Below are 14143 nucleotides of genomic sequence, written 5' to 3'. Positions count from 1 at the left end.
TGACAGGACTGATCATGTGGTTCTTGAAATGTTCTCTGCCTTAGTCTGTTCGTTTGCATAAAAATGGCTTGTACTAGTTTACGTTTCGAATTGTAAAAGTTTCTAGATTCATCGTGAACATGTCAGCTAGGATTATAAGGTTCATATTCAGTTCGACTTAATGTTTTAGCATCAGATTTGTATCTCAGTACAATCAGGACACATGCTCAGTTCTAGTTTATCAGTCTTGAAGAATAACTTTATTGAACTGCCAGATGCAACAGATAAAGCTGGCGAGCCAAATATTATTTACAAAAACGGAAGGTGGGAACCAAAAGACACAGCGGGGGAGGGGGGGGGGGGGGGCAGGGAGTTCCTACTGCAACTACTGCTAAGACCGGACAGTGTTAATGTCACGCAGGGTGAGGAAGATCGCCTTTGACAGCCTCTGGTAAACTGCAAAAGGTGGGTGGGATCAGAGATGCCTGGTGATTGAAGGCAGAGCTCGGAGACACAGGGAGCAGGCATGTCTTGACCACGAGCGTAGATTTCTCCATGAACGCTTACTTTCTGCGGCGAGCAGCGGCGCCCTTCTTGGAGCTGAATAGCAGACAAAGAGAGAGCAAGTTAGTGGCACTGACCTTTACTGACCTGCTAGTAGAAGAGTGACAAGAACACCATACAGGACAGGGATCCGTTAGTTTGTTTTTTTTAATTGTCAATCCTCAGATTTTGAGTTCTTAAATCCTAAGCACAACAGCCTATGTGACTACTACATAATGTGACTACGAGCACACCAAATTGTTTCCCAGTTTTCTCAGTCCAGTCCTGCAGGATGTTCCTCTCATTTACTGTGTCCACACAAAGTCTGTCATGCACATGGAAATGAAATCGCATTCACTCCAAGCAGGACTTACCGCTCTTTCTCTGAGCTCTGTCAGTTTGTTAAACAGGCCTGTCTTAGTCTTAAATGTTTATCACAGCAGCAGCTGATACACATCACATTTTTACCACTAATTACCGCATGTATATCAAACACATTCATCACAGTTCAGATTTGCTGGCACCAATGAAAAATAAACCAGATCGGGAATAGTGAATAGTGCTTTATAGTGCCACTTAGGCCACGCTACATATCGCATGTTTGGCAATAAAAGAGTTAGCTTTATTTTTCATTGTATGTAAATCAATTCAGAAATCAAGTATGTTTACATGCACCGTTGTAATCGAGCTACAATCTTCATCTGTCTTTCCAAGTATATGTGACACAATGCGTTAGCGAATATTTGAAGGATTCATGTGCCAAGTGGAGTCAGAAATTTCGCAATTATGAAATTCAAACACATGAATGACCAAGCAATGTTGTATTTACAACTGGGGAAACCCAGAATTCTTCATGATACTTGAGTTGCAGGGTTGTGTCGTGGGAAGTGGCGTGTCGAAACCTGGCAGAAACACTGACCTATAATATAGACTGTAAACTGTAGTTCGATTTCTGTACAAGTCATTATCTGGATAGTTCAACGTAAAAACCAGACTGGCATGATTTAAGTCAGACTAAAGCGTTTACATGACATTTAAAACAGATGAATAATTACTTTAGTCTGACTGAAATCAAACTTGAGTGCATGTAAACGTAGAGGGGAGCTTGTATGAGCAAACTATAAAGAGGGTTCACTGTCAGATCAGGGTGGATGGAACTCATACAACTCTGCAGAAACTCCCTCTCAAAGGCTTCACGCTTCAGTAAGTCTGTCACTATGCTACAAAAATGTCCCAAATACTTACCACCTCTACAACAGCTTCAAAACTACAACCCTATATCAAGTTTTAGGACATGTTTTGTAAAGTCTTGCTGCCAATGACAGATATCCGACTTTTTATCCAATTTGACTGGCAGCTTTTGTGTGACAGTTTCTTTGAGAGTTTTCATGGGGTGTGAAAATGATTATAGAATAATATTAGAGTGAAGTTAGATGGAAATATTAGCGTAAAGGCAGAAGGCCAGTACTCAGTCCATCCGTGTGCTGTGTGTGGTGGCAAGGAGCTACTCACTGCTTCTGCAATTCATCAATGCGGTTTCTGAGAGAGATGACCTGAAAACAACACATGAGCGTTTTTTAAAGCTGCCAGATCATACCTTAACCACAGGATCCTGGATTGTGACAGCTGTCCTCTAGCATTGAGTGCTGACAAACACACACAAATCATTCTGGATTGATGCTCAGGACCTCAGCAGATGCCAGGAGCTGGTATAAAGCAGCATTGTGTGGGCATGTCACAGGCATGAGTGTTTTGTGCCTTAGTGGAGAATCCCTCAGCAAGATGGTATTGAGCTTAAACAATCACACACACTTACCTGCAGGAGAAACATCTCGGAATATGTAAGCTCAGAAGCTGACTAACTTCCTTTAAACATCTACTGTTTGGTTTAGCTTCTTGTGTGAAAGAGATCAACTTGTTATGAAGACTCTCACCATAGATTCTTTTTAGGAGTGACAGTACATTCAACCTTTCACCTGTGGTCTGAATCGACCTGTTTCCCAGAAGCCGTGGACACCAGAGAGTCTCATGCATGCAGATCATGCCGTCATGTCCCTGTTGCTGACCAAATCCTTAACTTCCTACAGTTCCAGTTACTCACTATTTACTGAGCTCCTCCACTCTCATACGCAGGGTAGTAACCTGCAGAACACCAGAACAAATCTGAGACCCGAAATACCACACACACACACACACAATCTGAATCACCTGTTCAGACACACTCAGACCTGCTATACATATATGTGCCATTGTGAATTTGTTCATGTTCTTTTAATGCCTAGCTGTCTTAGTGGTTTCATTATGCAAATGAGGGAATGCACTATTGCTTTTATACAATATTTCAATAAATAAATATTAAGTTACTTACATTTTAGACAATATTTCCAGTTACTTAAGGGGTGGTCACAATTACTGTTTCATGAAATGTAGTCAACAACGAATCCACATGATCAGGAATTTCGCAGCGGGTTCAATTTGGTCACTCAAATTCACCGCACTGACCAACAGAAAGCTATTGGATTTAAGGTGAATTCTGTGTGAGAATTCTTTGCTTCATACATCACTATGCTTTTGACAATAGATCATGTGGAATAAAGAGGTGTGACCACATCTTTAATCTTTTAAGCCAAAGCAGAATCAACCATCATGTCCATCCAAGCACTATACAATAGTGATGTTTTGTTTCTGAATGAATCCGCTTTCTTGAACGAATGGGTTGAATAAATGATTTAAAAAGACTTGTCACCACCAACAGCCTTATCGATGTAACCTGCAGAAAGAGTCACTGAAAAATCCCCGCCACTAATGCAGAAACACAATAAAATTTGAGGACCCGAACTAAATGTTGTATTAATAATTAACAGGGCATTGACTTTCTTTTTGGCCAGCTGAATCCAGTTGGGTGGACAAATATTATAGTTGTACATAAACTGTGTTTTAACATAATGCTTGTTAACTGAACAGGCAGTTCACCAAAAAATGAAAGTCGTCATTTACTCATCATCATGTTATTCCAAACATATATGTCTGACTTTCTTCTGTGGAGGGCAGAATGTGCGTCTCAGACAACACTGACTTTAATGCTTTTTTCTTTTCTTTTTTTACATACTGTGTAAATTGATGGTGATTGAGATGGCCATTTTGTCTAACATCTCTTTTTGTAACAGATTTCCATTTATAAGTCAACTATCCCTTTAGGTTATAATGTGTCCAGGGTGCAGTTGACAAAGTAGAGGATCTCTCCTTGTAAAATAAATGTAGGCTGTGATGAAACAAAAGGTAAAAGAAGTTTATAGATGGTGTATTGTGTAAATTGTAAATTAGTCAGCTCCCTCACCTCATACTTCTGCCTCTTGAGTTTCTCTATGTGCTCAAACTTCTCAGCTTCCAGTTGGTACATCCAGTCCCACAGCTCTTTAGCTTTCTCCCTGTAAACACACATATATACCAGAACACATTTAGAACACAAACTCTGTTTTGTCAGAACAAGGTGTTTTTCTTTCAGCCTCATTGACTGTAGGCTTAAAGTTGTCAGATTGGTGCTGACCTCAGCTTGTCCTCATTCAGATGGTCAACGTTCAGAGGCTTGCGTCTGTCTGCCAGAATCTTCTTCTTCTTCTCTCTTTCAGTTTGCTTCTTACCTCCCCTCTTTGAATCAGCCTATTTTAAGCAATATGCAAACGAAACACTTAGGCCTATTCACATTTCACAATCATATACAGTACTGTACTTCGAGTGATGATTGACAGAATCAGAGTTGGGTTTGCTAGAAAAACCTTCTGCAGGTGGCTGCTGTACTGGGAGCCCATGCTAGACAGGGCAGACTTCTTCTTGGCATCTTCATCTGCCCTCTTCTTAGCATCAGCCTCCTCCTTCCTCAGCCTCTCTTCCTCACGTCTTGCCTGACGCTCCTTGTCCTTCTCAGCACGGATCCTCTGCTGCTCTGCCCTCTCAGACCTACGTTTCTCCTGCACACACACAATACATTTGTCCATAATAATATCCTGATACACTGCGCTTTGGAATATTCGATTCTGAATGCTGTATCATTCTGCTCATCTAAGCCAGTCTTATTTTAATATTTTTTGTTTTATAAATATATCCACATGCAGACGCAGCACCAGGTCACTGAAACCCACATTTTTGAAAACTCCTGCCAGGGTGAAAATTTTCAAAAACTGCGGTTGCAGTGTTATCATGTAGACAACGAAACCAGACCCTCTTGTGGGAGCATTCACTGTTTTCTCCGCCTACTGGATACTTTTTCAGGCTTCTGATTGGCCAACATGGTTTTACGGTTGAGATTACAACATTGCCACCTGTTGGCTTGGCATGCTCTTGATAGTGCTTCATAGCATGCATTTGGGTTTTCATGTGGACATAGATTTGTTTAAAAACTCAGTTTATAAAAATACACTTCTAAGTGTGGACATAGGAATCTGTAGGAATCTGGCACGAGAATCTCTCGCGTCACACTGTGAGCTCGGTCTCTTTTCTTATAAATGAAACTGGCCCATCTTGCTTCTCAGTTATTGATTGTAGTGAAAATTAGCACTTGTGAGTATTATTATTACTGAAATATTGTTGCAGTGATTGTCTTGTTGATTGGCTAATTGTTTTTTCTTAGAAGAAATTTTAAAGGTGCTGTATGTAAGTTTTTGACTCTACTAAAGCATGTTTGTAGATATTTAAGAAAAATGCCAAGTTAACATACTTGTTTATCTGAAAAACAATGCTAAAGTCAGTTATGTTCAGCCACTCGGTGACAATCCTACATACAGCACCTTTAAGTTAAGATACAGGTAAGATTATAAAAAAAAATGTCAACTCAAATGTTTAATGTCCACATATTTATTTTTTTGTTGAGTATCCGTCTATTAAGAGCGATAATGTACGGATGGCTGACACTCACAATTCTGTCTTTCAGGGCAATGAGCTCTTCCTCTTCCTTCTTCCTGTGCTCAAAGTGGGCATCAATCAGGGCCTGCAGCTCAACAAGGTCCTTGTTTTGGCGCTTCTTCTGGATGTCCTGTTTGCGCACACATAAATATCAATACCTCAAACATGTATTCTTACACTGTTCAATACGTAACACTATAACACAATGTAAACAGTGAAGAACTTGCTTACATCAAAGTCAACCTTTTCCCCATCAGGTATCTTTGGTGCACTTGGTCTGATGGAAATTAAAGCAAAATGTGTTTAAGTGGGATTCTGTGTATCTCAATCTTCCCAAGCTCCTCAGTGAAACTCAGAGCATGCTGTGTTTCGTCGCAACATAGAAATTGGCTTCTCAGCTATAAAAAGTGCTTATTGGTCAATTCCACTTACTTGAACTTGGGCTTCTCCTCTGTTATGAAAAAATAAAAAAGGAGAGGGATATGTAACATGGTTAGAGAGTTTAAAACAAACTCAGTCAACAATCAGTGGGAATTCTGTTAGCCATATCCATGAACATGGAGTTACTCTTAGTAACAACTCAGTGCTGGTTTATATTACCTGAGCTTTAAGAATGATGTAACTTCTGAAAGTATGTTTACAAAGTAAATTACACATATTAATTCAGTGGTTTCAGTAATGTTAATAAACTGGGTTAGTTTGAAAGTTGTGAAACAAATATAATCACTGCATAAGTATTCAGATCACGAGGTGCTTATAAGTACATGAGTATAAACAGACACAACTCCTGGCAAGTGGACCATTCTCACTCTTCCAAGAATTAACATAACAACAAAGCCTTGTGGAATTTGTTTTTCTTTTTATCCTTCATTCATTTTCCCATCTCTTTTGATTTAAAGCATCTAAATCTGAGTTTGTTACATATCCTTGGTCACTTTGGACCTCTGACTAGACCTGCAGGTGACCTAGATGAGATGTTAGAGCCATTGCAATGTTTCATAACTATTTGGCTTGACCTTCACACCAAAAACACAAGCAAAAAGCCACATCCAGACCAGACATTTTCCAGAAGGGAATTAAAAATACCATCTTGTTCTTCTTCTTCAACTGGTGTAGCACATTCATGCAAAAAGAAGCAAAGCACAGAGCAATGTCAGCATTTCATATTCTTTCACCCTTGTTATTGACTTAAGGTAAACCAGTGCCAGTTTCAACTGACACTTCAGGCCAGTTCACTGTGTCTCCCCATTCAGAATCTTATGTTGTAAGGTTTTGGACCTGATTTCACTGTGTTCCTTGCAGGCATTAACCCCTCCCCCATGCCGTCTTTCTAATCAGAAATGATAAATACAAGAAAATGACAAACATACCTTCCTCTTCATAGGCCTCTGCATGCATGAAGCGTTGAAAGCAAGAGTAAAATAGAGAACATTAATGTTGCTTTGTGTGCTTTTTGCTGCCCTAAGCAGGGCCGCGTGCTCAGATGCAGACTTCAGCTAAGCAGAAGCTCAGATTGAGGTGCCAACTTATATCAGGATTCATTGACAGAAATCAATGAATTACACAAAATTCACAATAATGTTCAGATAAATACATTTCAGTGGGACACCTCAAAATGAGCAAGTCATTAAAAGAACATAAGCTAAATAACAACATTTATACTGATGAAAAATCTATATTAGCATACATATTAAAATAAAACATTGACGGGTATTTCAAAGTGGACAAAAACATCTTAATAATGGATGCCATCTTGTTTGACACTTTCAGAATTTTGCTTTTAGAATAAACATTTTAGTCATCATTTTAGTCATTTATTATTTAATGTTTAACTATATCTCAGTGTGCCAAAGAGAGCCTTTCCAGTGTCTAACCAGGGAAATTAGAAAGAATAAGTATAACAACATATTATAGCCCCTTTTGTCCCTTTGAAAATTATTTTGAATATACTGACCATTTATTGACCATTTAATATTCATTGCATGAATATAATGAAACAGCATAGCAACTGAAGCAGTTGCATTTGTTGCAGAATTATTATAACACAGGCAACAGAATAGATTTTTCTTCAAGATGCAGCCTAGAGTAGCGTTATGCTGGCGGCAACTCAGAGACAGTTCTGAATGTAGGAAAGTGCAGAGTTTTCAGTGACTGATAAGCATTGACATTCAGTGACTGATAAGTCTGATAAGCATCATTGCTGCACTGTAATTGGAAAGAGCAGGATCTGTAATGTGATTTATTATCAGCTCAGGCCTCTAGTGTTGGGAAGCTACTTTGAAACTGTTGTTTGCCAAGCTACTGCCGTCCTGATATACAAAAGTTCATCTTCTAAAAGAAAGTACACTGAAGCAATTTAAGGGGTTTGCATATTTTTAAAAAATACATAAATGAAATCATATCAGATTCTATGATTTATTTTTACAATCAATATACATAAATATTCTGCACAAAACAATAATGAACTTAATTAGTGTAATAGAATTAACCTTGAACAGAAGAAAAAAAATGGGGAAGACCAGCAGTATTTAGTATACTGTAGCTACAATGTGCATGTTTTTTTTTTTTTTATCATTTACTGAATCTGAATTTACAAGACCAGTCTGAATTACTGGGACTTTCCAAAATGACATGATAATAAAGAAAGTGGAAAGTGTTTAATTATTGACTTTTTCAGAATCTGATAACTGAAAATGCTACACTGTTTTGATGGCTAAGCTACTATTTGTTTCCCAACACTGCAGGCCTTCTGCATCCACCCTAAAGAGAGTTGCATTTTAGGTGTGGCGAGCGCCATGTCTGACAGAGCTTGATCGATCCAGCTCACTCCCCTGGTCTGCAAGTGAATTTGAATTGGAAAATATTCCTTGTTCATAAAGGGTGGAAATTGTCCAATTCAGCAAAACAAAATTCAAATGAACCACAAGGGACTGAAATGGAATGGATCTAAACTCTGTCAACATTTGGTAGTACCACACCAATCTCATGGTGGGCCTGAACGAAGAGGAGGTACCGCCAGTAGTGGTTAAAGTTTTTTTTGGGGTTGGGGGCAAGGGTACTACTGGGGAACTACATTAATGTGGCTCATTTTCAAGTAGCAGATGAGGTGTGCTGCCTGTTTTTAGTTGTTTTGGGGGAAATGGGAAGGATGAATGAATATTCATGCCACATACCTTCCTCATGCACCTCTGGTATTGGCTCTGGTTCTGGTTCTGGCTCTGGCTCTGGTTCTGGCTGTTTTTCTGGCTCTGGCTCTGGCTCTGGCTCTGGCACTGGTTCTTGCTCAGGCTCAGGCTCCGGTTCAGGAGCTGCCTCTGGGGCTACCTCTACCTCTACTACCTCTTCAGCTAATAGTACATGCAGCAAGCAACCGAGGGAAGGAAGGTTATCAACAGTTAATGCATTGCAGAGGAGGGAGCATTCAGAAATGGGAGATTATGTATTAGTTAAAGTGAGAAAGACAGAGAAAGATTCATGTTTGAAATGTATAAAACTGGACAGGTGGCTGAGAGGATGCACATAGCGGGAGAACCTGTTATAAAATGATGAGACACCCGGATACCACATGCCAAATAAAATACCCACAAGAAATGACTTTGCGTTTCCCTGTTTGCCAAAGCCATCTATTCTAACGATCTAAAGTCATCTCCAACTAGTTTGTGTTTGATAGGAAAATAAACTAGAATAAATTTCACAACTTATGCACAGATAAAATCCACAAACTAACATCTCAAAAACACAGCCAATGAATCAAAACAACAGATTATTTCAAAGACCTTTTCAGCAGCCACACAATTTAGAACTTCAAGCCTCCAGATAATGGAATATTCCAATCTGCTTTATGTGTTCTACTCAAAAGGTCTTCAAAGGTCATGGCACCCTTCAAGCTGTAGGGGGCAGCACATGCTGGGTAGCTCTGGTTAGATCTCCTGCCATGAATTTGATTACTATGATTATGGTTTTAGTTAATCTTATGATGAGTTAAGTGAAAAGGTTGACATTTGAAAGATTCTTGAATCAGACCAAAATTAGTTGAGCAAATCATTTTCTGCTTTCTGTTAATTCTTTTTTTATTTGATTTAGTTACAACTTACTACGGACAGTGTCAGCAATGTCAGGCAGTTTAAAACGAATAAGGGGACATTTTGTTGAATTAGTACACTGAAAGACTAGTTAATTTTCAAATCCTCATGGTTGGTTTGGTTGTAGTTGTGGTGTTAAATTATTTGTTTGTTTATTTTTTTACCTCCTTCTTCGAACTCTTCATATGCCAGAAAAGAAAGCAGTAAAGGAATAGAAAAATTACAAAATGCTTTTTATTTATTTATTTTATATTAATTGCATCATATATTAAATGCATGCCGAGCCTTTCATTTGTTGGTGGTGTTCTGTGGAGTCAGTGCTCCTTAGTTCAGTACAGACTGATCACATTCTATATGGAAAGTTGTAAATTTGTAATAGGAATTCCTGTAAATGAATAATTTGGTCTGACCTCTGGCCTTTCTAGCCTAACATGAGCATTCACTTCAGAGAACACCAGTAACATGAGCATCATTAATACTGCCTTCAGCCACTGCATGCGTTTGACATGTCTTAAAATAGCTCTCTGTGGCAGTGGCAGAAGGCAGTATGCTGGGATGAGATTCAGGATTCACGAAGCAGCTGCCAGAAAGCAGGTGGCACAATATCAGTCACTACAGGCAAATTCAGGGCACCCCTCTTGCAATGGATAAATATTTCTATTTGAAATATGTGTTTTTGTATTAATGATTTTTTAATGCTAAATAGAAAAAAGCCAAACCTGCAAAAAAATATCATCAAGGCTCTCACTGTTTCTAAATACACTGTAATCAAGGTAACTGCTGACATACCAAGAAAACACTGATGCTGACTGAAAAAATACATAAACATAACATTTACAATAAAATGGAAACAGATATCTAGTGGACAAATGTGCATATGACCAGAGATGGGCACAAATACATCAAAAATATTTTATTACAAAGTACAATTACTTGCTCATCAAATGTATTTATTTTAAAATACCAAATACTATATAAATAAAAATGCTGACATTAAGCTGTTAAATGGCTCTTTGTAGAATTCAAAAACCCTTGTTATTAGCGACACCAGTGGCCATTAAATGAGTTGTGGCCAACAACTTATTGCTCATGCTCTTGCGAGCGAGCGATGGCCAATGTGATCCACCGACATCATATGGACAGATGAGGTTCATTAAAATGACACTGTTATGATAGATTCCCTTGGATTTTCCCAGCAAAACTGTGTCCTTCACATAAAAATGAGTCTACAGGCTCTAATTTCTTAAAGTTTTGTTACATACTGTTCCCACATTGGCAAATTCTTTCATCAAGCCCCTTTAAAAAATTCATTTTGTCCATAGAAGCAAGTAGCTACCTTAACCTAGCTCACTTGTCAGCTAGCAAGCAAAGTTGTAGAGAAGCACAGCTTTTCTTTCTGTCCTGTAATTACATTCAGTGAGCAATATCTGATAGTATCTCAGATTTCATCAAAAATATCTTCATTTATGTTCCGAAGATGAACAAAGGTCTTACAGGAGTGGAACTACACAAGTGTGAGTAATTAACAACAGAATTCTGGATGAACTAGTTGTTTAAGAATCTGCCTATGGATCCAACAGGATGTCATATGATTCACTTGTATCTAGCCAAAAACTCTGCTAGGCTATAATTGGCAGTACTATTAAGACAGGCGCAGAAAGATATTGTATTATCTGAGAATAAAGTGACCTACTTGATTAAGTATTTTAAGAATTTCAAATTCAAAATACTGTCTCTTAAATTATTTTATTACAAATTACATTTGATATTTTGTTCTCTAGAAAAGTATAAATGACAAAATACTCGATCAAAAGTAATTAAATACATATTTTAAATACATTTAATTAAATACTGCCCATCTCTGGATATGACAGACTTGAAAATCCTGGCTAAGGCATATGCATTTTTACTTTAACTGCAATAATAATAATAATAAGTAAATAAATAAAAATATGAAGAATTCAAATTTAGTACTTACCCTCAACCCCACTGATTGAAGAGAGAGAAGAAGATTTATCATTACTTTGTCTTGACCAAAGAGCATGAATATATATAAATATATATTCTATTACATCAAACATCAGAATACTTACACATCCTCTGTGTCGGACATGATGACAGGGAACTGTAGACCTATACAAAGCAGACAGCGAGAATGTTTGTAATTGTTCTCTAGACTTTATTTTGTACAACTGTGACAGGGTTAATCACTGACTTGACAGGTGTGAAAGGCACCTCAACCTGCTAAATATTTTAGGTAACTCGTAACATTTTATGTCATCCTTTCATCCAGTTGTGCAAATGGCTTTACTGTCTGTCTGACTTCATTACTTCAAGGAAATGATAAATGCTCAAAGCAGAGCAAAATGGAAAACAAATGTGAGTCCACAGGTTTGTCTACAGCCGTTAGGGCCAAATTTAAGACTATTTCCTCACAAATAAATCTTGAACACAAATTAGCCAAATGTTGTGCTTTATATCAAATAATGTCAATTGGTTTATATGCTGTAAGCTTTATGGTGATAAAATAAATATAATGATCTTAACTATAACTACTATTGCATCTAACAGATGTCCTTACTAATATAGCTTGAGAAATGTGTGTGTGCATGCTGTGACTCATATCTCCAGCACAGCTGCAGAAGCGTTTGGAGATTAACACATGATCAGATTTCCCAGCATCAGCTCTCTCTCTCTCTCGTTTGACAGTGAGGCTCTGGTCCTGTCAGCCCTGCCTTATGTGGGCATGACTGTCTGCTTACATTATTATGAGCCATTAAAGGAAAGAATGCCAGAATATTTACGTATTTCTATTCTGACATGAATCAAAAAGTGAATGCAACATAAAAATAGACCCAATATAATATACAATTATGACATCTATTTTATTAGTGTCAAAAGGACAACTATCTAGTCCGTGTTTGAGAAATCATTAGAGCATTGATCTAATGCGACCACCCTGTTTGTGCCATTATCTGTTGTCAGCTGTTCTTTGCTAAGACGCTATTGTCTTTGCTATCATTAGTGGTGATCTACAGGATAGGACAAAGAAGAAGCCAACAGTGTAAATCCTAAATTGCATTGCGTTGGCCTTGGTGTGTTATCTACAAAGTGCCATACTGAGACAGAACCATTTACAGAAGTGCCTGCACCCACCCTTAAATGATCCAAGGCTGTCAACTGAGGTGAAATCTGTTAGCATACATCAAGTTCATCATTTACAACAATTATTTACTACAACATGTGAGAGAGGAAAAAATATCAAATACCAAAAACCTTTAAAAGAGTAAAGCGCTGTCAGCTGTGAGCAGAAAGAAAGAAGTGTCCGCTCAGACCTAGCCCAGCCTTGTCTTTACTTTTTTGAAGATACCAAACCTTTAAACTCTTACCTCAGAAAAGCCGAAAGAAGAGAGTGTCTTGATGGCGAAGACTGGCTGTAAGGCTCTGCAAACCTTGAAACTTCTTAAGTCCTTAACTTATACTGATATTTGATCTTCTAAGGAGTCTCATTGGCTGAGGAGCTAATGTTGGGGGGAGGGAATCTGGACCATAAGGAGATCCACAGAATGTGCTTGATGAAAGGACGATCAGATTTGGAAAGCTGAGGCACCCCAGTCGCTATATCTGTCATAGCACAAGGCAAGCAAAAATAAACCCAAGTTAAGAAGGAGAGCATGCTAAGGGTCTGAGGATCTTTTAGAAATCTGGCTGTGGTTAACAGAGGGGCACACAATGTCTTTGTGGATGCTGTTGGGAGCAGGGCACAGGGTAGACATTACAAACTAAAAAGTGCCATTATGGACTGATTATACAATACATGTTCAATTTAAATTAGCTGTGTTCTTTTTCCATGTTAAGGTGGATGATTATTTGTACAAACCCATGTTGTTGTCTATAATAGCGATTCTGTCTAGGTTTGGGTTTTATGTTGTGCACGATGCAGCGTCATGCAAAAATGAAAGTTTCAAATTTAAGCCGTTGTAGAAACGGGCTATTAACAGTCAGCCACAATTTCCAATTTTGGGGCAGACTGAAATTAAGCCAGGATTATTTGGCTGGTCATGTGATCTCAACATATCTGCCCCCATGTGGCCACCAGCTCTATGTAAAATAAAGCAGCTCGTATTTGGCCACTGGCTAGAGTCTTCTTGTGTTATTGTATATCATTTATAAAAAAAAATGTTAATTTGTTTATTTGTAAAACTTTACACATGTAATGAGAAATAAATTACTAAATGCACCTTATACAAGGGGTAGATTTTAATATGAAGCTATGCAGATTTTGGCCTAAACTGTAAGATTTTAGAGCATATCAGTTGTTCTTGTTTAGATTTGAGAATTTGTAGTTGTCCACCACAATCTGTACACTGAATATAATGTCCAAAAAACAACAACACTGAAAATAGTTTTCATTATTTAAGTGATCCTGGTTCTTGCACAGCTCTCTCTCTTTATATTATCATTATTATTATTATTTTTTATAGTCTAAATTTAAATGTGAATTAAATGTTCTTTTACATACAAACAAACATGCAACTTGTGCCTCTAACCATACCTGAATCTATACTGATGCCCCGAACAAAACATGCCAACAGACTATGGCAGACAAGTTACCACTATTACCACAGCATATCACACCA

General features: G+C 38.0%; 1 protein-coding gene across 1 annotated transcript; it reads right to left on the bottom strand.

Annotated features, from left to right (window-relative positions):
• Positions 1-210: 210 nt before the first annotated feature.
• On the bottom strand, positions 211-11631 carry tnnt3b (troponin T type 3b (skeletal, fast)). The gene is made up of 10 exons (XM_059513334.1): positions 11597-11631; positions 11482-11492; positions 5854-5872; positions 5653-5698; positions 5435-5551; positions 4299-4490; positions 4070-4182; positions 3860-3950; positions 2624-2664; positions 211-579 (listed from the first exon to the last, which is right to left on the bottom strand). The coding sequence occupies exons 1-10, from the start codon at positions 11614-11616 to the stop codon at positions 543-545; spliced, it is 687 nt and encodes a 228-aa protein (XP_059369317.1). The 5' UTR covers positions 11617-11631; the 3' UTR covers positions 211-542.
• Between the last annotated feature and the right edge of the window lie 2512 nt (positions 11632-14143).

Source organism: Carassius carassius, chromosome 2 (genome assembly GCF_963082965.1).
Source record: "Carassius carassius chromosome 2, fCarCar2.1, whole genome shotgun sequence".
NCBI lineage: Eukaryota > Metazoa > Chordata > Actinopteri > Cypriniformes > Cyprinidae > Carassius > Carassius carassius.
Note: the sequence above shows the minus strand (reverse complement) of the source record. Positions and strands in the feature narration are given on the sequence as shown.

Coding starts and splice junctions, on each gene's coding strand:
- tnnt3b (XM_059513334.1), bottom strand. CDS start 11,616: ATGTCCGACACAGAGGATGT. Junction 5,552..5,652: donor GGGAAAAGGTTGACTTTGAT/GTAAGCAAGTTC, acceptor GTGCGCAAACAG/GACATCCAGAAGAAGCGCCA. Junction 580..2,623: donor GTGGAGGAGCTCAGTAAATA/GTGAGTAACTGG, acceptor TCTGCTATTCAG/CTCCAAGAAGGGCGCCGCTG.